Raw genomic sequence first — 25,386 nt, forward strand, 5'->3', positions numbered from 1 at the left:
ATTGCTTGCCTGGGGCATCCTTGGAAACCTCACAAAGTGAGGTGTTTTGTGACCAGAGGGAAGCTGCAATTCCCAATTAAAATGCCCCTTTGCTCAATGATGGTCAGCGGCTCCCAAATGCTCCTGTGATTAAATACCATTTCCTCTAATATGACCCCAGTTTTATTTCCCTTTACTTTCCTTTTCTTAGCCAAACAAGTCTCTTCTAGTGTGCCCAAACTAGTCTCAACATTTTTCTGCCTCAAGTGTTCATGTTATTTCCTCTGTTTGGAATGTCCTTGCCCATGCCTTAGTCTGCTGAAATCTTTCATATCCTTCAAAGCTCATCAAATTTTCCGATTTTAATAGTGCCTTTTATAAGCCTTCCTTTGACTTTGAAGAGTACTTGAATATATATATGTTTTGTGGTGTTATCTTGTACTGCTTTATGTTATAACCATTTGTAATCTTGTCTTAACTGTCAGCTTGATGGCAAACTCTTTGAGGGCAAGAAGGTTCTGACTTATTTTAAATTTCCCCAGATCCTTGAATGTATGTTAATGTGCAGTAGGTTTCCTACTCAGGTTTGATGAAATCAACTGCAGCAAAATATTCCAGTTAAGTTCTTGAGATCTATCTTAGAGAAGGTTGGCAATAAAAGAGCTCCTTTGAAAGAACAGGTCTGACTCTCTTACCTGGGCTTTGAACACTTCAGGGAATTAGGCAAGTTCTGAAACAATCCTGATCCTAAAACTTTTTCACCGTAGCAACACTGTGTTTAGAAAATCCCATTCCTCCATTTTAGGTGACAGAGACATGAGATAATGAAACAATCATTGATAGTAAACCAAAAATTCTCTATGACTGAGAGACAATATGAACTGAATATATATGTAAAGAGCTTATTTTTTAAAATTTGAAATATCTGTAAATTATAGAAGAACATTTTGAAGTTATATATGTGTCTTTTTGAGGTTGACTACAACCTTCATATATAAAAATATTCTGTGTTGTGAGTGTTAGAGATGAGGGTTGCTCAGAGAGACAGCTTTTATGTTTTGCACTTTAAGAATCATTCCAGTTCTCAAACTTACCCTTCTCTAACTTGTAGGGCAGTTGAATGTCTTCTAACTGAATGATCTCAGCAGGATGCCCTGAGCTTCTTAGGAGGTTAGCATTCCAGCAGACATTTGACTTGGAGAATTCCTGAAACAACACCACGCACTCTGAAGGCAGTTAAAATTTAAGAAGCCAGTAGAAGATCTCTGTGTGTGTGTGTGTGTGTGTGTGTGTGTGTGTGTGTGTTGTTTTTCTCTCTCTCACTGATTACACACTCAGATACAATATGTAATAGAGTACGTATTATGTTATTCTCAGTATGTTTGAAAGGAAACTAAAGATTCCTTCCTTCATGAGTCAGTTTCCTAGTTGTGGTGTAGAAAGAAGTGACCTCTCAGACAAGCTGATGAAATGACAGATTATTTTTTTTAATGGACTTAAATCTTCTGCAGTATTCTAAGTCTGAATCATCAGATGAGTAGCTTTCCTTTCTGTGTGTATATTTTAAGGTGCCAGTCATGGTTGAATGTTAACAATCAATCTGACCGCTGATCTCCAAAGACACAGAGCATCTTTCCAATGCTCTATTTTTTTTTATACAATTTTATTTTTGTTCCTGGTGTAATGAGGAGAGGGCAGTCACATATTTGTGGAATTTGTATGTTTGTTTTTGACATTTTGATATTTTTACGTCTTTCCCTATCCATCTACTCTTCCATCCATCATGCTACCATCCTTCAAACATTTAATATATACCTATACTATGTGCCAGGCTCTGTGCTAGGAACTGGGAGGTGTTTGTGAAGCAAAAGCAAATACCTCATGGGGGACAAATAAAGAAAAATTTCCAAGGGAAAAAAAAAGCTTTAGACAGTCCCCCGGTAACTGCCCTTTCAGAGCCACTGTTGTCTGCTCCTGGCCCTATACAAACCGTCTTCCCTCCTTTTATAACCCCACTGCCCCAGAGACCTTTGTGTGCCTTAGAGGTCAGCTCACAGATGTGGCCCTGGGCTTTATCTATATTGTACTTACAAGAGATGGAGCGCATGGGTCTTTTCTAATTTTTTCCTTTTTCTCCTTTTTGATTAGCATCTGCACAAATGGCCTCAGTTCATTGCTTTAAACTAACTAATCCGGCTTGTTAAGGCAGAGACCGTCATCCGCAAGTTGTTATTAGCAGGCTTCTAAAGGAAGAGGGTCCCAGTCAAAGCAGGGCTGGCTTTGGAGAAAGGTTATATAATATATGTTCTTCAGGCGCCGTATGAGAGGGAGACAATGCTGCCTCCCAGGGCCTGTTCTCAAGAGCTACTTTACAGGCTTACATAGTCCTGCCTATTCTACCTCATGAAAAGGGAGATCCAATCATTGCTTTCTGGAAACTATTCTCCTCATCTCTTTGGCTGTCATATGTATTTAACAGTAGTGCCCTCAAGGACAATGGGGTGGGTAAGCATGCTAGGGGCTCCAGCCTACAGCCTGTAGTTTTTCATTTCACGTTGCCGGGTTTGCTAAGAATGGTCTTCTTTGTTTCCATTTTGAGTCATGGCTGAATTCTTATATGTTGTCTGATCTTCAAGCTCAAATACTCAAGGGACCAGGCAGCTGTGAATCAACCCTGTGTGTGTGTGTGTGTGTGTGTTTGCTAGCAGGTACTATAGCAAAGAAGACAGTATACTTTTCCTTATTTCTTTAAATCGATAGGGATTTGGAGGAAAAGACTTTAATAAAATAGAATTGTGACTGATTATTTTCCCCCTTCCAAGCATTGCTGTAAAATCAGAAGGTTATGAATAGCACGAGAAAAAAAAAAAAACAAAAAACAAAAAAACCCTTTTCCTAATGCAGTCCTGAGGGTTTAAACTCAAACCTTAGATTTATAATGAAAGCTCAATGTCTATATACTAACCTCCACCTCATGAAATGGATCTCCTTTCCGATGGCAGAGTATAAAGAAATCTTCCACGTGCTTTCACTTATTGGGAAGGTACACAGTTGCTTATCTATTGTTTTTCTTCCACATAGTCTACATTATGATTTGGAAATTTGACATCATGTATTTTTTTTCCCCAGGCCAGATGTTTTATCCTGCTATGTTAAGTCATCTTGACATGTTGCCACGAAATGGAAACAACTGCTCGTTTTAATATTGCTCCATATCTTTATTACAAGGTACGTCTCATGCATCTTAATTCCTCATATTGTCCCTCACTGTCGTTCTCTGATCTTCTTCATCCCAACCCCCCTTTCCTTCTGGAGAAGGCATATTGTAATTGTATGATAGTCATGTCCCAGTAGCTAAAGAGGTTCTAGATAGCATAATGAATATGCAGCGTATTATCTCCCAGGATGTGTGCCTGTGTCTTTAATCACAGCTGGAATGCAAAATCGGGCTCCACCTTTCAACTCTATCTCCATCATGCTGAGAGAGTGAGAGAGAGCGAGACGGAGACTGCTAGACAGCTCGAAAGAGATTGCAGCTCAGATGTCCTGAAAAACAGCAAATCCCTCAGACCTGGCAGATTCCGTTACCATGAGAACTGCAGATATTTCCATTGTGATGGTTTGCTCCAACAGCCATCTGTTACACCCATTTGATTAGGAAGTACAGTTCAGCTTGTATGGGATTTTCATCACACCTTATCCCAGGGCAGTATGTAGAGATGCTTGCTTTTTTATATGCTAAACTCTAAGGCTTCAAAGTACTGTAATTTACCGAGGCGGAGGGCATTTAATGAAATGGTATGAGAAGGTCACTAAAGACTGAAGCGCCAAGAAGAAATATACACAGGAGATGTAAGAGAGTATTAGATTCCATGGCAGAAATGCAACCAACTCAGAAAATTAACCATGTTTAGCAATCCCTTCTCTTGGTAGAGGCAACTAAAATGAAGACCTAGGTTCTGAGACCTTGCGTCCTGAAGGGAGGAAGAGGTGTTTGTGTAGTCATGGCATGAATGCTCCTGGAGCAGTAATTCTCTTTCAGGACTCAAGGAAAGCCCAAAGAAGGGGAGAGAAAGGTGGCACCCCAAACACATCTCATCAGTGGAGATGAATCCACTGTATAAAGATTACATTAGCTCTAAAAATTTTATGATGCCATCTAACTTTTCCGTAGACACAAAACGACCTTAAAAGTTCCTTGAAGCAGTGCTGTAATTTACAGATTTAAACCAGTTATTTGGACTAGTTGCCCCTCTGTGTATTTTTGTGGGGGAGGAAATGCTGATGGTACATCATCTAGACATAAAAATAGGAATTCCCTTCAATTAAGACTCTCCAAATACCGTTCCCTGGTGGTAGGCATTCTACGTCCAGGCTTCCAAGAGGGCTGGCGTGGTCCAGGAGGAGCCACCTAGAGTGTCTTAAATTGAATGGAGTTCCTGCAAGCCTGGGAAGCTAATTAAATGCTTACACACTGCCATGAATTTGTGATTGCTATACAGGGGCCCTTGATGTGGTCTCCCTTTGTTTTCCAGTCTGCATTTTCTAGGATGGACTCTGATAATATATCACTCAGGTTAGGTGAGAGCAGTCAAATTTTCCAAATTTGCTAAGTTTGCAAGTTTCACTATGTCACATTTTGTCTGTTGGTTTGGTTTCTGGGTGACTCTTTCTGAACAAGGGAAGGCTTTCTCTGTCTGATGCAGTGGGGGGCTGGAGAACTTTTCATCCACTCTTATTTCCTGGCCTGGTGTCAGGTTGCCACCCAGGGAGACTGGGATGTCAAGAGGAGTAGATAACTCATTCCCTGCTTTAATGCCAAAGATACATTTGTGGTGTGAAAGACAAAAATTTATTCATGGCACTTGTTAAAGATGGCAGACTATTCAAGAGGGGCCGTGGTGATAGGTATAGGACTCACTGCAATGGGGTCTTGCAGTGGGGGAGAAAGATTGGGCTTAACTCTGGCTCTAACAAAGACAAGTGGGGCTGTATAGCCATACAGTGGAGCAGAGTTCAGGGTGTGGTCAGTGGATGGAAAATGGCTAAGAGGAAAACATGAGGGGTTTGGGGGATTCTTGATTGACTGCTGATTCAACAATTTCTTGCTAAAGGCAGACCAGGATGATAAGATATAGAGGATGGTCAGAAATAAAGGATGGGAATTTTCACTAAACTGACTTAGCAGGATTGTTTCTCAAACTGGATTCTAGAAGACAGAGAGGGAAGCCCAAGGTTGAGCCTAGTCAGAAAGGACTCAGAGGAGCCTCACTCAAGTTTGGTCTAAGCAGAAGGTCTGTCACTGGCCAGAAAAATCAGTGGGCAGGACCATGGAGATCAAAATCAGAACAAGATATTGCCCTTTTCCCCCTCCTGAAATGTAGTGGATTCTTTTATTCTTCTCCAGTGGAAAAGCTCAAACTCCACACAAGCCATGTTCCTTGAATGAGGAACTTATTTGTTTAGCCAGAAACTAAAGGTACAAATGAGTCTTGCTCCCTCCCTTGCGAATCAGAAGCTAGGAAGCTTTGTTCTTCCATCCCAGCAGCAAACATCTCACACTACAGATCCTCTGGTGGTGTTGACTTTCCTAAACCCTCAGTCCTACACCCTGGAGATTGCCCTTTCTCGAAGTCCTTTGAGGCAGGGCTCTGGTTTTATGAACACAGCATCTGTCTTTGAAAGGCAGCAGATGCAATGAGGGCCTGAATTGAAACAATAAATACCATTCAGGTTTCCTGCACGAAACTTCTTATAGTGGTGCCTTTGTTAAGGGAAACAAGGACTAAAGTGCCTTCTCCCTCCCTTCCCCCTCCCTCCAGTTCCTCTCCACAGCTAGGATCTCACCACCTTTGGAAAGCAAAGGTTAAGTACCTGAGGCAAAAAGAGTTGACACACAAAAGAGAGGAAAGTCATGTAACCCTCACTTGCCAGCAAGAGGGTGGGGCAGAGAGCTTTGGGGGAGGAGATGAATTTTAGTTGAAGCTGGAAGAGAAACAGTCCTTGGAGGGGTGTGCTAGCTAGAAATATTCTCCTCCAAGCTGGGATGTTAACAGTGGCACCTTCTGACTTAATGTGGCATCTTTCTTCATCGTTATCAATCTCATGAGAGCTTTCCTGCCATCTGCACCATTCCTGCTTCAGGCTCCCATATGAAAGTCCAATCTGGCAGCATAAATACTGGCTAATGAAGAGTAGATGTCTGACTGCCTGGGAGAGAAGCGATCCTGTGTCAATGATGGAGCAGAATTCATTCATTTAAAACAAAATCTGCATTTACACAGCCATTCAAGAAGAAATCCTCTTTCCTTCTTTCTCTTCCCACTCTCTCTCATCCTCCTTTCTCATTTTCTTCCTGTGTCATCCTACGTGAATGGAGTTCAGGCAAAAGTCAGCATAAAAATGGTCTTTGCCCAAAATGTTATACCTTGGAGATTAAAAATAGGAACGCGATGTGGACTTGACGACATGTGGTGGGCTATTTTTTCTCCTTCAGTGGGAAGCTATAACTACATAGATTAGCAAAGCTTGTGCAAGAATGAATGTAAAACAGATTTATCTCTGTGTCAGCTTTATCTGATCCATTTGGTCTTGCAGAGTTTGGATGGCTTCCTTTGTTACAATAACCAGCTTTCAAACATCTATATCCTCAGGGTATTAAATGTCAGCCTCCGATGTACCAGTCAAGGATAGAGGGTTGACAATCTGTGGGCTGGAGAAGTATCTTTGTGTGCACATGAGAGAAGTCGTACCTGCACCAAGCTGGTTCCTGGTATGACCTAGAGGAACTCCTACTACCTCCTTGCATTGTAGCATCACAGTGAAGGGGTGCTGAAGCTTGCAGCAGCCATTAATATCCTTTTACAAAGAATTCAAAAAGATTTCCTGTCACTGACAAGGACAGATTTGTTAGAGGTCTCTCAAGGAAATGGACAATAACTAATTAATTGAGCTCTCCATGACTTTCTGTACTGTCGTTTTTCATTTATCTGTTCTAGTTTCTCACCACGCAGGTCTAGTTCTTCTTTTTCTTTCTTTCCTTCCATTGTCTACCTCTTTCATCATTTCTCTTGCTCCTTTCTTTCTCTCCTATCTCATTTTCTCCCATATCTCTTCTCTGTCTGTTTTGTAGAGTCTATACTTTTTTCTTAATGTCTCAATTTAGAGAAAAAAATATTGAGGACCTGTCTAATTAAATGAAAGTTCATCAGAACCCACAAGCTGTTCTGTGAGTCTTTAAGGCTGAATATAGATATTGCCTTATTCTCACAACACAGGGCTGCCTGGTTTATTGAGTTGAATCAGAATGCCAGTAAGCTCAAGGTCCCCTGTTCCTTCTTTAGTCACTTTTGCACACAGGGAGCCAGAATTCTTCAGTATGCCCGTCCTACTACGTGTGTGTGCATGCCCATCTGTGTGAAGAAACATGGGGCAAGGAGCAGAGTGTAGCACTAGATAAAAACAGACCTGAGATTGAATCCTGGCTCTGCCACTTTCTTTGTGTATATGGCCTTTAGTAATCATTGAGCCTTTTGGTGCCTCAATTTGCCATCTGAAAAGTGGGAATACCATTTCCTTAAATCACAGTAAACTCACTTTTGATTCAATTTAAATAAATCTGTAATGTTGGAAACTAAGGGCTGATTCTCGAATAACCAAGAGTCCTAGTTTGCTTGGCAATGAGGGGTTGCTTAGAATACAATTTGAAGTGCTAAAACCAGGACAGTCCTGGGAAAACTGGGAGGGTTGGTCATCCTACTCAGGGCAATTTATCCCCATTGGGAGAAACTTGGGTTGGGGAGCCAGCACACCTCATCAACAAGGGCACCTACATAATGAACATTTGTATACCTAATCCTGAATTGTACCTCACATCTTTAAAATAAAAATTAAGCCGGGCTCGGTGGCTCAGCCTGTAATCCCATGCTTTGGGAGGCTGAGGTGAGTGAATTGCCTAGGCCCGCGGGTTCGAGACCCCACCTGGGCAACTTGGCGAGACCTCATCTCCACAATAAATAAAAAATTAGCTGGGCGTGGTAGCGCGTGCCTGTAGTTCCAGCTACTTGGGAGGCTGAGGCAGAAGGATCGCCAGAGCCCAGCGGATCGAGGCTACCGTGGCCGGGAGTGTGCCACTGAGCGACAGAGTGAGACTCCAATTCAAAAAATAAAATAAAATAAAATAAAAAATTAAAAAAAAATTTTTTTTCTTTGAATAACTAAAATTGCCTTTATTTTGACATTACTTTTGATTGACAGTTTGGCTGGGTCTACATTTCTAATTTCAAACATTTTCCTCAGAACGTTGAAGGAATTGTGCCCTTATTGCTGTTGAGAGCTATGCTATCATTCTGATGTTGTTACTTTATAAAAACGTTCTTGTCTATGATAATTTTTAGGAATTTTGAATTTTCATCAAAATTTGTTGATTTGTGTGTTGTTCTATTCACTTTGCTTTTTAACTTAGTAGATCTTTTCATTATTAAGAATGATCTCTTTCTTTACCTCTGGGAGTTTCCCCCCTCTATTATTTCTTTGATTATGTTCTCCTCTCTATTGTCCCTAGTTTCAGTTTCTAGGACTCATTGGATATATGTTGGTTTCCTGACTCTGTCTTCCATAATCTCATGTTTTCTATCTCTTCACTTTTGCTCTTTTTCATGAGAAGTTTTCTCTACTTATTCAATCTTTAATTTTATTTTTTGTAATTATCTATTCTATATATTGATTTTTTTAAAAAATTGATAATCATATTTTTAATTTCCAGAAAATTTTTCATGTACTCTGATTACACTTATTTCATAGTAGCAATTATGATCTGTTTATTTATTTTAATGTATATGCAACATCTACTCAAATATCTCTAAAGAAATCTTAAAATATTAAACAAGTTATTTTTATTTTTATGAATCATTTCTATTTCTTCTGATGTCATATTGGGTTAATCTTTTTTAAAATAAAAATTGATTTCCTCAGATATTTTGTGATTTTGATTAATAATGGAATGGTTTGATATATATAAATAGCTTATATGAGGTTTTCTCTGCAGTTTTAAAAATTCTGTTTCCTAAATAGACTACTTGGTTGGGATATCTTAATGGTGCTCCAAAAAGGTGATTGTATTAGTTGGGATATCCTATTGGCACTCAAAAAAGGTGATTGTAGTAACGAATTTCCCCATAGGGTCCATACACAAAGATATGTAGGTTGAGGAACCACTTACAATCTCCAAAGTAACCTACATCTACTCTAGGGCTAGAGAACTTTAGTATATTACTCTTAAATACAGCTAGTTTCTCCTATCTCCCATGTGGAAGTCTACAGTCATTTATCCAAGGTCTTTCAGGCTCTATCTCTTATGTTAACTCCCTTTCTGGCCACATTTCTAACATTCCTAGAGAGAAGTTGTCATTCTTTTTATTCTGAGGGCATAAAATGCTGCTGCCACTCTCACAGGCTCTGTAAACCTGAGGCCACAGCAAAGGCCTGGTTAATACTATGATTCTGGGCCGGCTCGGTGGCTCAGCATGTAATCCTGTGCTTTGGGAGGCCGAGGTGAGTGAATTGCCTGAGCCTGGGGGTTTGAGACCCGCCTAGGTAACTTGGTGAGACCTCATCTCTACAATAATAAAAAAAAAAATTAGCTGGGCGTGGTAGCATGCGCCTGTAGTTCTGGCTACTTGGAAGGCTGAGGTGGAAGGATCACTGGAGCCCAGCAAGTCGAGGCTGCAGTGGCCGGGAGTGGCCACTGCACTCCAGTCTGGGTGACAGAGTAAGACTCCAACTCAAAAAAAGAAAGACTATGATTCCGATTGTAATTCGCTAGTTTATTACCCTGATAATGAATCCTCTGCTTTTTCAGGCTCTGTCATACACTTGGGAAGAACTCCTTTGCTTGTTTGTCTTTTAAACTGTGGCTTTCCCAACCCTTATTCTTCATCGATCTTATCCTAGCTGCTTTACATTTTGTAAGATTTTCTCATTATTTCTGGGGATGACTGGTTTTTTTTTTTGGTATTTGACTTCATCAAGAAAAAAGATTTTTTTTCCTATCATGTCAATGTGTTAGTATGACCTCAGTAGATGGGGAGGTACTGCACTTGCTATGTCTATCAGCTAGAAATGCAAGGGAGAAGGTCATTTTTGAGAATGTGTGTAAGGAAGTGGTGGAGTGCCTGATGAGCTTAAAAATGCCCATGTTTCATTTAAATGGCTTCTTCCCTTTGGCCAAACATATAACTTATTCATTTCTTTGTAGACCCTTCCTTTGCCATCCACCTCAAAGGCCCAGATGCCTTTGCAATTTTTCTCTGAAGCTTCTTTTGACTTCTTTAGCTCCCTTAAAGTCTTTATTTCTGAAACTCCAGAAGCACCTCAAGTCTGGTGAAGTGAATGCATAAGGCATTTTCATAGCTTTTGTCTGTTTGCTTTCTATTCCTAAAATGATGATAAAACCTTTCCAGGACTGAGCCACATGTCTTTTTTTCTTGTGTATTTATGTAAGAGTGTGTGTGTGTCGGGGGGAGGTTTAGTGGGTGAGAGAATGTGGTCTACTAGCATCACAGCTAGTTACTGAATACTTGTTGATAAATTTAAACAAGGAAAATCCACCGTCATGAGAAACTTGACTGCGCATTGCTTCTTTTCATATCTTTACTTATGAATGCACTAGGATTATGCTACTGAAATCTTGATAAAAAATAAAGTTTTTTGGTCTCAACAGTTTTTTTTTAACATTTAAAAATAGCCCATTAGTGCCCAAGGGGTCTGGGTTTGTAATACATAATTAGGCATTTTTCCCTGCAAGTCTGAAATCACATATTCATGGGAATCCAACATCCCTGTAATCTTACTCTTTTCTTCCTTGGACAAGGAAGGTTGAAATATTAATTGCTGCATCAGCCACTTTAAGATTTAATTTTTTTTCTTTCTAGGGACTACATACCTCCTGTGTGACTTCTAACTGTCTATTCTCACAGCTGTCTGAGAGATAAGCAACTGTATGTCTCTGGAAGTAATCTATAAATCACATTCAAATTCATGTGTTCAAATGATCCTTTCTTTAATCTCTAAAATGACTCTACTGGAGACTTGCTTGTGAACTTCAATTGGAAACATTATGTTTTCCACCTACTCATATTCCTGTCAAACCTGTTAGTGTTCGAAAAGGAAGAATAGAACTGGTGAAATAGGCCTCAAACTCTCTGCCAGCTAGAATGCCTGCATGGGTACAATAAGGCACCTGGTTCAAATCAGTAAGCCTTGGCTTTTGAAAGAAAAAATGAGAATGAAATAATTTTGTTACTGTGAGAAGAAGCATCCCTTGTGACTTGTATTTGTCAAATGATTGCTCTTAAGCGAAGAGAAAATGTCTTGATTTTAATTGTTGTTTAATGTTCTTAAATACACCAGAGAGAGGGGTTAAGGGTTGGGTTGTTGTGTTAGTAACACAAGGCATCCATTCCTTACACTTTGACTGAGTGGTACTTCAGGTTCTGTACCATCTGGTTCATTCTACTTGTCTAACCTTGTTTCCAACCTCTAGTCCTAGTGGGTCAGAGTCCTCACAGTTCTGAGCATATGCTACATTCTACACATTCACACTTCATGCTTTTCCTCCTGCCATCCCTCTGCCTAGAAGGCCTTTATTTGTTCTTCCATCTCCAAAGCATTTCCAGTGAGTAAGTAACCTCTCTAAGATATCCCTCAAAATTAAAGAACTAAATGTTTTTTTTCCAAGATCCTGATTTATTCTTATTACTCTGTCAGCTGGGTAGGATATAGAGAAAGAATTATAATGAACATTTATCCAACACCTACCGTATGCCAGGTACTGAACTAGGTCATATCTCTGGAGCATTATCTGAGCCAGTTCTCATAACTTGCACAATTTCTAGTTTATAGATAAAGAAACTTAGAAGTTATCCACCTAGTAAGTGGAAGAACTATTATTTGAACCCATGTCTATCGATTCCAAATTCCATATTCTATTCACTATACCGTGATGTTCATGCCAATAGATTTATCATCTGTTTGGGATGCAAGATAGAGCTATATAGAACCAAAAAATATTACAGTCTTCAAATTGGGAAGGTTTCTTGACATCATATAGCTCAAAACTCTCCTGGATACTGGATATTTTATATGATAGCATATTATGCTATCATAAGCATAAAAAATAGTTTCTATCAGAAAACATTCCCTACTTGTCTTGTTGGATGAATAGAACTTGGTGAAACATTTTACATTTGTCTCTATCGGATGCCATATTGCCAACTTTGTCTCTTTCTCCAGCCAGTCCAGAAAACTTTGTAACTTTACTTGATCATTCAATATTAGTATTTTTTTCCTCCAATTTGTATATTTTCCCCAAACTGCCATAAATATTGCCATTCTTCCACTGACAAAAAACTGTTCTTGGGATGGACCTGTGAGCATACTACTAGAACTATCCTTACAGGTTGACAGCTATGCAATATCTGGCATCTTTTAGGTGTGGTCATTTGGTTACCTAGAAAGTTCTTCCAGTGTATTATTACCCTTAAACTGTGGGAAGGAGAGATTTTGTTAAATACATTGGTGAAATGCAGAACATTGTATTTATTGCATTTTCCTATTTTACCTTCCTAAAAATCCCTGCACAGAAAGGAATTAAGCTAGTCTGGTGTGACTTGTCCTTGATGAGCCCAGGTTGGCATCACGACATCTTTTCATTTCTTTTCCAGTCTGCATAAGCTGCCTATTTGCTAATCTGTTTTAGAATTTGTCTAAAAATGATACAGATGACTTGTGACATCCAAATGCTTGCAATTTTGAAAAAAGCAGTACACTGAAAAAACACGAAACAGTGACCTGGTTACAATAGCCTGTAATGAAGCACAAAATTGACACAGACCGGATGTACTTATGGGAGAACAGAAGGGCATGGGGCAATCAAGAAAGTCTTCATGGCAAAGGTGAACTTTGGAGGATGGCTAGAATTGAATTAGGAAGTGAGAGTATGAAAGAGAATTCCAAACGATGGGACTAGGAGTAAAGATACGGAAGTTTGATGTGTCTGTCGATCTAAAAGTCAGTGGTTTGGCTAGAATGGGGGGTACCAGCTAGGAAATATCAAGAATTTAGTAGGATAGGTGATGTGGTGCTTGCTCACGGGATTGTAGTCCTGAAGGCAACAACAGAGTGTGCTGGCTCTGAATATTGTGGTAGGATAAAAGGCATTGAAGCTGTTTGAGCAGGAGTGACCTGGCAAAGGAAGCTTTGAAACAGGCTAATGCTGGCTGCTGTGTGCAGGAACGCATGATGTGGAGGGGCTGCTGGAATCCAGGGGGCTTAATTGGAGCTGACACAGTGATCCCAGTGTGAGGGTGGAAGAGTCTTGCTCAATGTAGGGATATTAGACCTGAATAGGAACGGACACAAGAGCCACTTCAATGGAAAATAGGCCGGATTGGATGGTTGACTAACTCAGTGATGGAATGATTGAATGGGAGGCTGAGGAATGAAGGGGAGCAGTGAGTCAAAGATGAGCATGTATTTTCCCTTCTTGGTGTTTGGGAGGATTCTGTTGTCATAAATAGAAACAGTGTAGGGAACCCAGGATGGGCACATATACTTTGGTTGCAAAACTGGGTTAATTGGAAATGAAATTCAGTACAGAAATGTTATTTCCAGGGGCCTTCTAAATACCCCCTACCAAAACTTACATTTGGAAGTGAATCCATTGTAGGTATCTCTTTAAATATATATGTAGGGGCAGCAAAATAACCTCCCACCTCAGCTCTTTAGAGGAAATAAGAGGTCCTGTAACTATTGAGGAAAAATACATTCACCTTCAAATTATATTGTTTCAGAGGTTAAAAGTATATAATTTCCCAAGGAACACATCGCGATTCAGCCTGCTGGGAAGCTATTGCTCAATTACTCTCAGCAGTGGTAAAGGTGCCTACAATTCCTTCAGCTCTGTTTAAGCTGGTGGGAGCAGAAGTTGCCTAGGCTGCAGGCTGGCAGGGCAAATTTGGGCCTGACAGGGCATGTGGTCCTATCCCTTGGGCCGTGGTCCCTCTGCTGATATGTCAGGAGCCTGCCTAATCGCAGGTTGCCTGCACAGGTGGCTTTGGCCTCTGCTCCCCAGGCCTGTTAGTTAATTTGTCTGGCTGGCATGCCTCTGAGTGTGTTTATGTACCAGGCTCTGTCCCCTGGGTGTGACCAAGTGGAAAGATCCGTGTAGTTTCTTGTCGCCATGGAAAGAGGCCAGATCTGGGATTAGCTGATTGAAGTGGCCACAGTGACTGCTGGGGTGACCTTGCCCTTGCAGGTGTAGACTCTGTCACCTTCAAGCTGCAAAGGCCTTGGTGAGCAAGATGAGCTGCAGAGAATCTCAGCAGGGTCCAGGCTTGCAGCCTGAGGATGCATCTTATTAGAGATACAGCCACTTGTTATTGGGCATCGTGAGGGGCTATGGCCATCTTAGATTTTTATTATTTTAATAACTTAGCATCTGATGTTATCAGAGATTTCCAGTGTGACACCAGGGGGTCATCCCATGTGCTACATACATACACCAACATATATTGGTCATCAATATAAGAAATGTACTTTTCTGTATCTTTTTCCATGTGCACAATGTCTTGACGTTCTGGTAGTGTTGAAAAACAGAATTGTTGCAACTCATTTAACAGGGATTTTAGGTCAATCTTTCTTCTCACTGCACTTCCTTAATTTTGTCAATTCAAATGTCACTTGGCATAAGCAGAAGCAGTGGTTGACTGGGCAGAGGGTGAAGAAGAAAGTGAAGTGGTGGCTTCAAAAAGTAGCAACAAGAAGAAAATCATCCAAGTAGGAACGTGGGGGTGGGCGCAAGGGCCTGGAGAGCCCTCATTCTCTCTCCCCCTTCCTTTTATGCCATCCATCCTTCCCACCAACAGCCCTTGACAGATTACTCATTAAACTCCAGAGAAATGAACAACCAAAACACATCCACCATCATCAGTTCTAAAGTTGATTCTGGTCTGCAGTTTTAGATTTTGGGAGAAGATCACTGGCTCATGTTAGAGATTTATAAACAGGCCCCAATGTCAGTCAAAGGCAGAGCATCGAGAAAGGGAAATGCTAGAATCTTTGACTCATCAAAGAGAATCTATAGCTTTTCCAGCTCTCGTCTCTTTCTCAGCATCTCTCTTGGTAACAAGGAGGGTTTGGAAATTGTATTTTAGCAAATGTATTTGAGGGCAGGTTGAAGGGAAGTGACACATTGACAAGTGACTGTGGGAACAAACTTGGGAAAGGATGGTTTAAAAAAATGCTGCTGAAAAAGAGAGCCCTCCTGAAATCTTTTCAAGGTTTAATTGCAGGTACACAGCTGACCCGTGTAAACTGGGAACTTCAAGGGAAGTGGCAGCATATCTTCTTCCCTTTGAAAACTCAACAGAACTTAAAACAGTCCAATGACAGAAGCAGCAGTCCTGTCCCAAATTATTCAGGGCTGCCTTTGATGGTACTGCCTGTGTGCACTCATTCTGCAGTCTGGTTAATGCATCTTCACCCTCTATCTTTGTGCAGATTTCCTAAACCATCATCATCACCTTCATCATAATAGCAGGTAACATGTATCCATGATTACTTGGTAGGAGACACTATACTCAGGGATGATTTTTTTCCATGAAGTAAATCTGTGAGATATTCATTATTATTATTTCCCATTTTATAGTAGAAAATATTGAGGCTTAAGGTATTAAGTACCTTGTTCAAGTAACACATCTAGTAAGTAGTACAGCCAGGGTGCAATTCAGAAAGGCTGACTCCAGAGACTCTATGCTACAAATGAATAGATGGATGGATGAATTGATGGATAGATAAATGAATAAATGACTTTCAGTAGGCTCTCAAGCCTGACTTAAAAATACATAGGACCCAGGAGAGTGGCTGTGGTGGCACTCCTCTGCAGTTTTCTCCTGCGGTAGGTACTAGTTTCTATTTGGGGTGTGTGTTCTTTGCTCAAATGCACAACTGACCTGGGGAAAGCTGCTGACACCTCTGTGTATCTAAGTGAGCTATACCACAGTCCTCTATGTCAGCACAAGGCAGGGTACCCCTGAGGATTTCCAGGAGAGAGAAACATCCTCAATCTCCTGTACCATAAGTCTCTTGGTGGCACCTAAATTCAGAGGGACCAGGTCATGTACACTTTCCGTGGGTGGCATAGAGAGGAAGGAGGGGATGGGACCAAGTGCCACCTTGGTCCTTGGTGAATCACCAGACTCTGCTTTTACTCTGTAATGGGTTGAACTGTGTCTGCCCCAAAAGAAGTGTTCACGTCCTAACCCCTGATATCACTGTGAGATTTTATTTGGAAATAGGGTCTTTTCTTTTCACATGTTAAGATGAGTTCATACTGAATTAAGATGGGCCCTAAATCCAATGACTGGTGCCCTTGTAGGAAAATGAAAAGGTACATAGAAACATACAGGGTAGAAGGCCATGTAAAGACAGAGGCAGAGATTGGACCAATGCAACTACAAGCCCAGGAATGGCAGGGATTCCCAGGAATCACCAGAAGCTGGAAGAGGCAAGGTAAGATTTCTCTCTAAAGCCTCCAGGAAGGGTATGGTGTTGTCCACACCTTAATTTTAGACTTCTAACCTCCAGGTCTGTGAGAGAATACATTTCTATTATTTTATATTACCCAGCATATGGTAATTTCTTACTGCAGCGCTAGGAAACAAATGCACTCTCCTTATGCCCTCATCCTTGCTTGCTTTTTAAATTTAGGATTTAGAGAATCAGTCATTCTTTGGGGACCTTAATCCATTTGTGTCCCTTCCTGGCAAGGTCTTCTCTGGGCCTAGTCTTTGATGATCTGGGTTGGAAGATGATCTAGAAAGAAAGAAGGCAGTTTGATGTTTCAGGTTGTTGCCATAAGAAAACACATCACATCACCCATCCATACCTTGAGGCTTATTAGATACTTAGTAGTTACCTAGTGAATAAAAGAAAGAAGGAATGAATGAAGATTCATTTCATGGGGCATACATTTTCAACTCTCTGTCCCTTACTAACTATTTTGAGAAGTGAGTTTTCATGAAATAAAAGATGGATGATTTGTTTCAGGTCTTCTCATTAGAAGTGTAGGCTCACTTCACTTGGGCTTTAAGTCCAGAAGCAAGTACTCAGTGAATTAGTAGTAATTGCCTCCATTTACAAAGAGACTGGTATGCACCAGGCACCATGCTAAGTTCTTCCATGTATTGTCTCATTTGCTTACTATAATACAATAATGTGCATACGTTATTGCTATTTAACAGATGAAAGATCTAAGACTCAGAGATAATTAATTAAAATATTAATAATGGATAATAACAGCAAACTAGTTTGAGCACTTACTATGTTCCACGCTGAGGATTTTCATACACCATTTTGTGTAATGCACCTAGTGACCCTCTGAGGTTCAATCTATTAGTTCTCTCAATTTTACAGGGAGGTGAAGTGCCTCACCCCATGCTGTTTAGCTCCATGTCTGTGATCATTGCACACATGCAGAATGTCTTAAAATGTGCCACCTGTCTTCTTGGAGTTCATAACTCAGAGTGAGAGAGGAGACTCTTATTCAAGAAACAATTCAGATTGTGTTTACTGATGGACTTAAGAGTGGGCCAAGGCCCAGGTTGGCTTTGAGGAAATACTTTACTTCAGGAGAAGGAATGGGAAGGGGCCTATGGAACTGGTAGTGAAATGCCTTATTTTAATTGAGATTTTACAGCAAGACGTAGTACCTGACAGTTAGAGGTCCTCAACATTTATTTATTTAATTTTTAATTTTTAAATCTTTTATTTTAAAGATGTGGGGTAAAATTCAGGGTTAGGTATATAAATTTTCATTATGCAGGTACCCTTGTTGATGAGGTGTGCCCCCCCCAGCAGTTTCCCTCAACTGCCAATTCCACCCCCATCCCTTGACATTTTCCCACTACTGCCAATCCCTTACTTATAGTATTATATTAATTGTTCAAGGTCCACGTATGAGTGAGAACATATGGTACTCTGTTCTTTGTTTCTGTGATAGATCACTGAATATGATAGACTCTAAATCCATCCAAGTTGCTGCATAGTCCATATGTTTGTCCTTCTTTATGGATGCATGATATTCCATTGTGTATATGTACCACATTAAAAAAAATTCAGTCCAGCTTCATGGGCAGTATGATTGGTTCCATGTTTTTGCTATTGTGAATAGAGCTGCAACAAACATGCATGTGTAGGTATCTTTTTGGTAGAATGACTTGAGTTCCTCCAGGTATATTTCCAATAGGGGGATGACTGGATTATATGGAAGGTCAATTTCTAGTTCTTTCAGAAATCGCCACACTGTCTTCCAAAGAGGTGCACTAGTTTGCATTCCCACCAGCAGTGTAGGAGTGTTCCTTTTTCTCCACATCCTCACCAGCATCTGGTGCTTGTTTTATTAATGATGGCCATTCTTACTGGGGTTAGGTGGTATCTCAGTGTGGTCCTCAATATTTATAAGCAGGTCTCCTAAGAGGGACAGTTGTATACATCGGTGCAGAATGACTGAACCTGGCTATCTTCCTGAGAAAAGAACTGGAGGTATGGTCCTTAGGTCTGTCCACATAATGAACTTTATAAATGTTCACAATGAATTAGATAGATCAGTGTGTATCCTCAGGTGTACTGATAATCCACTCTTCAGTCACCTTACTAGTTGGGATAATGTTATAGTTCATGCAGTTTTGGTTACAAGCTGGTGGACTCACTCTTACAATTCTCTAGGCTTGAAGCCCATGTCATCCAGACACCTGATTCTGCCTGATCTGGGGACACTGGGATCCAGGTGGGGCAGCGCACTCTTTATGGGAGGATTTTGCTATTGTGCATCTGCTCCCACCGCCTGCGGTCATCCAGTCTCCCCATTCCCAACCAAGCCAGGATGGTTATGGAGCCCTGAGCTCAGGCGTAGTGCCCTGAGACATGGCACACCCACATGTAGATGTGACAAGAGATGAAGCATGTGGGACAGAAGTTGGAAACCATTCAATGGATCATCCACCAGAGGAGAAGAAAGTGAAGAATTAGAGCAGGGTATTCGAGATGTACATGGAGGGCTTCCTGGATTCAGAGAAGACAACTGCAGGGACTTTGCTAAGGCTCCTTTGATCTTTAGCTTGGCCAGGGAGAGATCATAAGACATTTTTTTCTGAACAGGAGAGTCTCCTTGGTCCTCTACTCACTTGGAAAACTTCAGTGTATTCACGGTGAGCAACTTGGTGTTGGGATAATGCAGTCTTATTTGCTACATTTTCATCCAGCACATGGCCTATAGAATCTGAAAGCATGCTTATGGATCCAATTATACATTTTAAAATAGTCATTTTGTTCTGCTCAATTTTGCTGTGAACCTAAAACTGCTTTTTTAAAAAGACCATTTAAAAAAATGAGATTAGTTGGAACATCAGCTCTTACAAGCTCAGGGTACAGTAGCAAAATTGTCCTTTTGGACCTGGAAAGCTAAGTGGATCCACTGAACCCCCTTAGGTCCTGGACTCCGTGAAGTCCAGCTGATGTCATCAGTCTCCCTCTTTGACATTCCCGTTCTGCAAATTCAATGGGGCTTGAGGCCGCTTCTGTCTCCTCAGTCTGTGGAATGTGCAGATGGTGCTGGCAGATGCTCAAGTTGGTGCTCCTCCTCAATGCTTCTTGTTCCTCTGCTGGCGGACTCTGCCCCACGGGCCTGGTGCTGGCAGAGGGTGGAGAGCCCAGGGGGAGGGCAGCTGGGAAATCTGACTTTCATGCCTAGGATGAAAACTCACCCTGGTGGCCTGGAGAAAGTGTTCTGACCCTCTCTGAATAATTTGCACTGAGATGGCTGTGGTACCACAGGCACTTCTGACCCCGTGGAAAAGTTTGAGGGTGCAGGATTCATTGCCGGGCTCAATTTCCGTCTTCAGGATGGAAACATCTCCTGCTTCCGCCTTCAGAGAGCCTTTCTCTGTGCTTCTTTGTGAGACATTTCTGAGAACTGCCTGCATTCCGTTTCTGGTGGTGAATTGATTTAGAAGATTCTTTGTTGATAGCCCAGCTTCAAAAGCGCTCAGTCCACTGTTTGTAATTTTCTTTCTCCCTTCCAAGGAGGAGATGTTCCTACAAAGGAGAGGGAGAGAAACAAAAATGCCTTTTTTATTGACTTATACTCTTATTCAGTTCTTTTTGGTGGGCTACAGTGTCACTATTTTGTGGGCAAATTGTGTGATTGGTAAGTCAAACCATTCTGTCTGCAAAGAATGAATTCTATACTAAATGTGTATAGTTTTCTTTTGTTCCAGATGTTTATTTAATTTTTATTTTAGGAAACATTCATTGAGCACTTAATGTGTATTAAATGTAGATAAAATGAGATCTGCAATTTTGAGGCATTTGTGGTCTACTGGAAGAGAGACAGGTGAAGCAAATGGCTATAGTTTCTAGGGCAACTGGGGCACCTCACTCTTTGGTGCTTACTGTAGAGACCGTATTTCTTTAAAGGCACTATGCAGGTCTAAATTCTCTTTATACATTCCAAGACATCTTAGATACATCATGCATTTTGAATGTATTAGATCCAAGCTTATTGAGTGGGTAACTAAGTAAACAAATTGAATTTTGAATCCTATCATTCCCATATTCTTGCATGTTTTTTCTGATGTGATAAGAATGACATATCTTCATGAACTCCTGGTTAATCTGAATGCTATTCCCCATCTCTGCAAAAGAATATTCAACTTGATATTGGTTGGTGTTTTAAAGAAAGCATATAGACTATGCATCTTGTTTTAGGACACCAAGTTTTGGGGAAGTTTCTAATGTAACAATAACCAACCTAGACACTAGTATTCTCAGTTCTTCATTTATGTGCAGCTGTCTCATGCCAGCTGAACCATGTTCACTGATTAACCAGAGGCTTCTCTCCCTGCACCGGCTCATGGGGCACTATAGAACAAGGGTAGCCTGGTGAGTCAGGAATCAGAACAAACAGAGTATGTGGTTGGAAGATTTTTGCGTTCAGGGGCCTTAAGTTCTGATACACTCATCTCTACAACAGGGATACTGAAAGTTCAGCTGTACACAACAACAGGATTCAAAGTCTGTTTTTTATTTTATTTTAATCTTATTTTTGTAGAGATGGCTCTTGCTATGTTGCCCAGGCTGGTCTTGAACTCCTGGCCTCAAGCAAATCTCCTGCCTCAGCCTCCCAAAGTGCTTGGATTATAGGCATGAGCCACCACGTTTGGCCCAAAGTTAGACCTTGTGAATTGTTTGGACTCTCAGAAAGAGAACGTTACATAAAGGTAGCCACCTAGTATGTGCCAGATCCAGGGTTAGGACTGGGATACTGGGTCAGGGTTGGGCACATACTGGAGATGATGCTGTTTGTTTTTCTTTAACTTATCTGCTGACCATATCAACTTCTGATTTTGGCTTCTTGCCTCAATAATACAATATTGCCAATAGAGTAAGGAAAACTCTTGCTCTCATCTAGAAGCCAGTCAGCATGGCTGAGGTGCCTGGAACTACATGCTTATTTTATGTTTATTTTTTTAAATCATCATACTCTCCCAAACCTTCGTGATGCTGCCTGAGATGCTGTGGCCCAGCCTGCCTTCTAGAACCATGCTACTCTCCTACACACTGCTGGGCTGAGAACTGTTAGTTATTGCTATGAGACAAAATAAGCACAAAAATGGAGAGTGAATGTTTAGAAAATGCATTACAATTTGGCATTGCTGTAACATCCAAGTGCTTGATTAGTAGACTTGTCTCACTGGACAAGAAAGATATAGACAGTTCCAAAGATGTTGAATCTGTGTAGTGAGTCACAGGTGGTGCAAACTACATGCTAGTCAAGTTCAGGTGTAGTAGGACTACACACTGGTCTGTAAAGGATTAGAATAAAATACACACACACACACACACACACACACACACGTTCCTATACATCACTAGACAAAACTGGAATTTTATTATAGAGAGTTTGAGAAAGCACTGTTTTGAAAAACTGCTCGACTTTCAAGTCTTACCTTCACTTTTTGCTTTGGTGAAGGCTTGAAAAATATTCCTTATGCTCTCTGCACTTTGTCCTTACCTTTACTGGTACAAGTATTTTCTTGTATTATGGTTTCTAATCTACATGTTGACCTCTAGACTATGACAGTAGAAACAATGTTGAATTCTCATGGATGTGTGTGTGGGACATATTAAATTTTTCTGTAATAGATATTGAGGGACTAACTAAAGAAAGAAAGAAATGCCGTCTCCCCTGTCCCTACCATCAAGGATGCTTCTCATAGATATTTCTCTTATACTCTGAGTTCTGAGAGGTGGAGAGGTGTTATCTTGGATTTGGCTTGTCTCATATTTAGATGAATGACTCCTGTACTACTCAGCCTGGTTGAGCATGACAGAAACCAAGTAAACTGGCTTAGGCAGAAAGGAAATTTACTGGCTTTGATAACGAAAGTGTAGAATGGATAGGCAAGGCTATAGATGGCCTCAAGGATATCTGGAACCAGGGACTTGATTTCAACCAGACCCCTTTTTCATGTGCTGCCTTTTGTTTCTGCTGCATCCTGCATATCAGTTTCTTTTGCTGAGATCTGTTTTCACCAAGTTTTGGAAATAGTCAGGTCCTAGGCCACATCCTCTTAGCTTTGACTCCAGGGTAGAAAGGCTCTTTTTTTTCAGTTCCAGTTTACAAAGTCTTAGGGAAGAAATTATTTCCTTTGATTAGTCTGGCTGGATCTCATGATCTCTCTGTGGCCTGAGGGAGTATGGGGTATTATGGTTGGCCAATCCTACTAGAGGTGAATATATGGAGAAGGGGAGACACCATCCCCACCAAAAAGGGGAGTGCTATTCCCAGCAAGAAGGAGAAATACTAGGCAAATAGCTGCTGTCCCCTATAGCTGAGGAATGTTGATCAGCACTTACTCCTGTGTGGTGAGAAAGTCAAGTACACTTTATTCACTTTGTCTTCATCCACAGTCAGTCCCTTCTGGGTTAGGACATCATACATGACCGTCCTCATTTTCTTCATTATATGTCTTTAGTGAGCATCTGCTATATTTTAGTCACCAAGCCACATATGCCATATGTTATCTTATTTATTTCTACAGCAATCCTAAAAGGCAGACATCATTTTTCTACTTTGTTCAGTTCAGCTACATTAAGTGATTTACCCAAGGCCACGTACCTAGTAAGTTGGGGAGCTGGGATTTGAATTCTGGTTGCTCCTGACTTTCATGCCTGTTTTATTTCTGCTACTCTGTTTCTGCTTGGGATTTGTGCAGCTCTAGGTTGAAAGAAACTCCCTAACGACGACATGTAACTGAACTCAAAGACTTTTTGTCCTCCAGCCACAGCCTCTAAAACCTCCACTGGAAATTCTCTGTTTGTGATGATTTGTGATCATGTTTTATGAGCGCTCTGGGCACAAGGAAGGGTGTTTGAAACAGGTTTGGAGGGAACAACCCTTCTAGTCCATCCACTGGTCTAAATCTACGGGTGGTCTTGGTTAGCGAGCTGGCAAAACAATGAGTGGACTGTGGACCATATTGATTATTGGTTTTTCGTGAAATCAGTTATGGTGTCTGTGATTATTACTATTTTTGAAGTGTGTGGAAAAAGAAACTGAAAGAATGCCATAAAAATGTGTTGTGTTCCCAGATAAAAATGTGTTGTGTTCTGTGTTTAGCTTTGGACCACTGCAGAGTCTCCATTTTGGTTGACAATAACATAGTAAGAACAATAATGACAATAGTAAAGGTTCATTATCTGCTACTGGCTCTCATTTTTTTCAAGTAGTGAAATGCATGAAAATAAGGTAAATTTTAGCCTTAATTTGAATAAAGTATCAAGATATCCTAAAACCTCTTAGCAAGGGGTATAAAGGTTATCTTAGCATTCTTGTTTCAGAATGAATGAAGTTGATCCCAGTTATAATATTGATAGTAAAGATGAGTGTATCATTCATCCTTATATCTTTTTTCTGCCCCACGAGGAAAATATATGTTCCATTGTATGTGGGGAAAATCCACAAGAAAGATTATCTGGATTATTGTTTGTTAAGGGCTTAGAACAGAGCCTGGCACACAGTAAGAACTATGTAAGTGCTGGTTAAATTAAACTACAACTACTTTGCAGTTTATAAGCCCTTTTATTTCTGCTGCTTCTTTTAACTCTTGCAACAACCCTGGGGCTTGGTAGGACAGTGATTATCATTCCCATTTTATAGATTAAGAAAATGTAGCAAGAGAAGTTAAAGGACTTGCCAAAGTTCACCCAGCTAGTAATTAGAAGGGATTCATTTAGAATTCAGGATTCGGTCTCCCTTTTGGGTGCTCATATCACCGCATCAGTGGTAGCCAAGATTTAGTTTTCATGAACCACTTAAGAACTTGTGGGAGACTATGCAGGTAATTCTTCACTCTCCTCTTCTCCTAATTCATTCTGGGCCTATCCCTGAGCTGCTCTGTGACCAGGAGACTGACCCCCTGGGCCGTTCCAGTTCTTTGCTGGCTGGCTTACAGCTGGGCTTGGCCAATGGGAGCCCCTAGCAGGAGACTGAGCAGTGACAGAAGAGAAACTTTGCTGTGGTGTAGCATGTCAAGAGTAGTGATGTCTCTCCAAAGCTATGGGTTCTGCTGGGTGGCCCCTTCTCCAGGGCTCTAGCACTTACCAGGCTGCGGTGACGCTGTTTCCTTCTCTTGACCTTTCTGGGCATCTCACTGCCCTTATTTATTCTCCCAACCCTCCCAGCTCTGTAAGTGGTTCTTTCATGAAAGTCTCTTTATTTGAACCATCTGGGGTGAGTTCTGTTTCCTGCTGAGACCCTGAATGTTACAAAGACCAATATTGACTTGCTTATTTTTAGATTGCCAAGTAAGAGCATAAACAAATAAGCAAAACCCAAACAAAACTGCTGTCTACTACTGCTCCGTTTATCTTACTAAAACAAAGATATCTTAGCACAAGAAAAAGAGGAGGAAGGGGATGATTAAAAAAAGGAGTAGAAAATCTCACTTTATTACTTTTTTCTTATTTTATTATGACTTAGTAAAAACTTTATTAGAAATTGAATGTGGTCAGCGGGCCAATGTTTGAGCTCACTTGTCTACTCCAGCAGTTTGTTCCCCTAAGATTTAGCATAGTTAAAAAGAGGTCTTCATACGCCCAATATATTTTACAAGGTACTTATGAAGTTCTGTAAATGCTTCATGGACTTTTTTCAACAAACCTGCATTGAACATCTATTCTGTGCCCTCACCAAAACGGGGGATATATAGGTCAAGACAATTCTTGCCATCACAGTCTAGTTAGGGTAAAAGATAAGAAAAGAAGCAGTTGTAACATATTGAGAACGCC

General features: G+C 40.7%; 1 protein-coding gene across 1 annotated transcript in view; it reads right to left on the bottom strand.

Annotated features, from left to right (window-relative positions):
- LOC103250766 (tryptophan--tRNA ligase, cytoplasmic-like) overlaps positions 1–23,038 on the bottom strand; it is a 151,379-nt gene extending 128,341 nt beyond the window's left edge. Inside the window, 4 exon segments of the mRNA XM_021707917.1 lie at positions 1,074–1,205; positions 6,732–6,837; positions 19,800–20,130; positions 22,980–23,038. Of these exon segments, the coding sequence (XP_021563592.1) occupies positions 1,074–1,205; positions 6,732–6,837; positions 19,800–20,130; positions 22,980–23,038 (628 nt within the window).
- Positions 23,039–25,386: the final 2,348 nt, after the last annotated feature.

The sequence above is a fragment of the Carlito syrichta genome, unplaced genomic scaffold, assembly GCF_000164805.1.
Source record: "Carlito syrichta isolate Samal-C Ts95f unplaced genomic scaffold, Tarsius_syrichta-2.0.1 Scaffold53212, whole genome shotgun sequence".
Classification (NCBI taxonomy): Eukaryota; Metazoa; Chordata; class Mammalia; order Primates; family Tarsiidae; genus Carlito; species Carlito syrichta.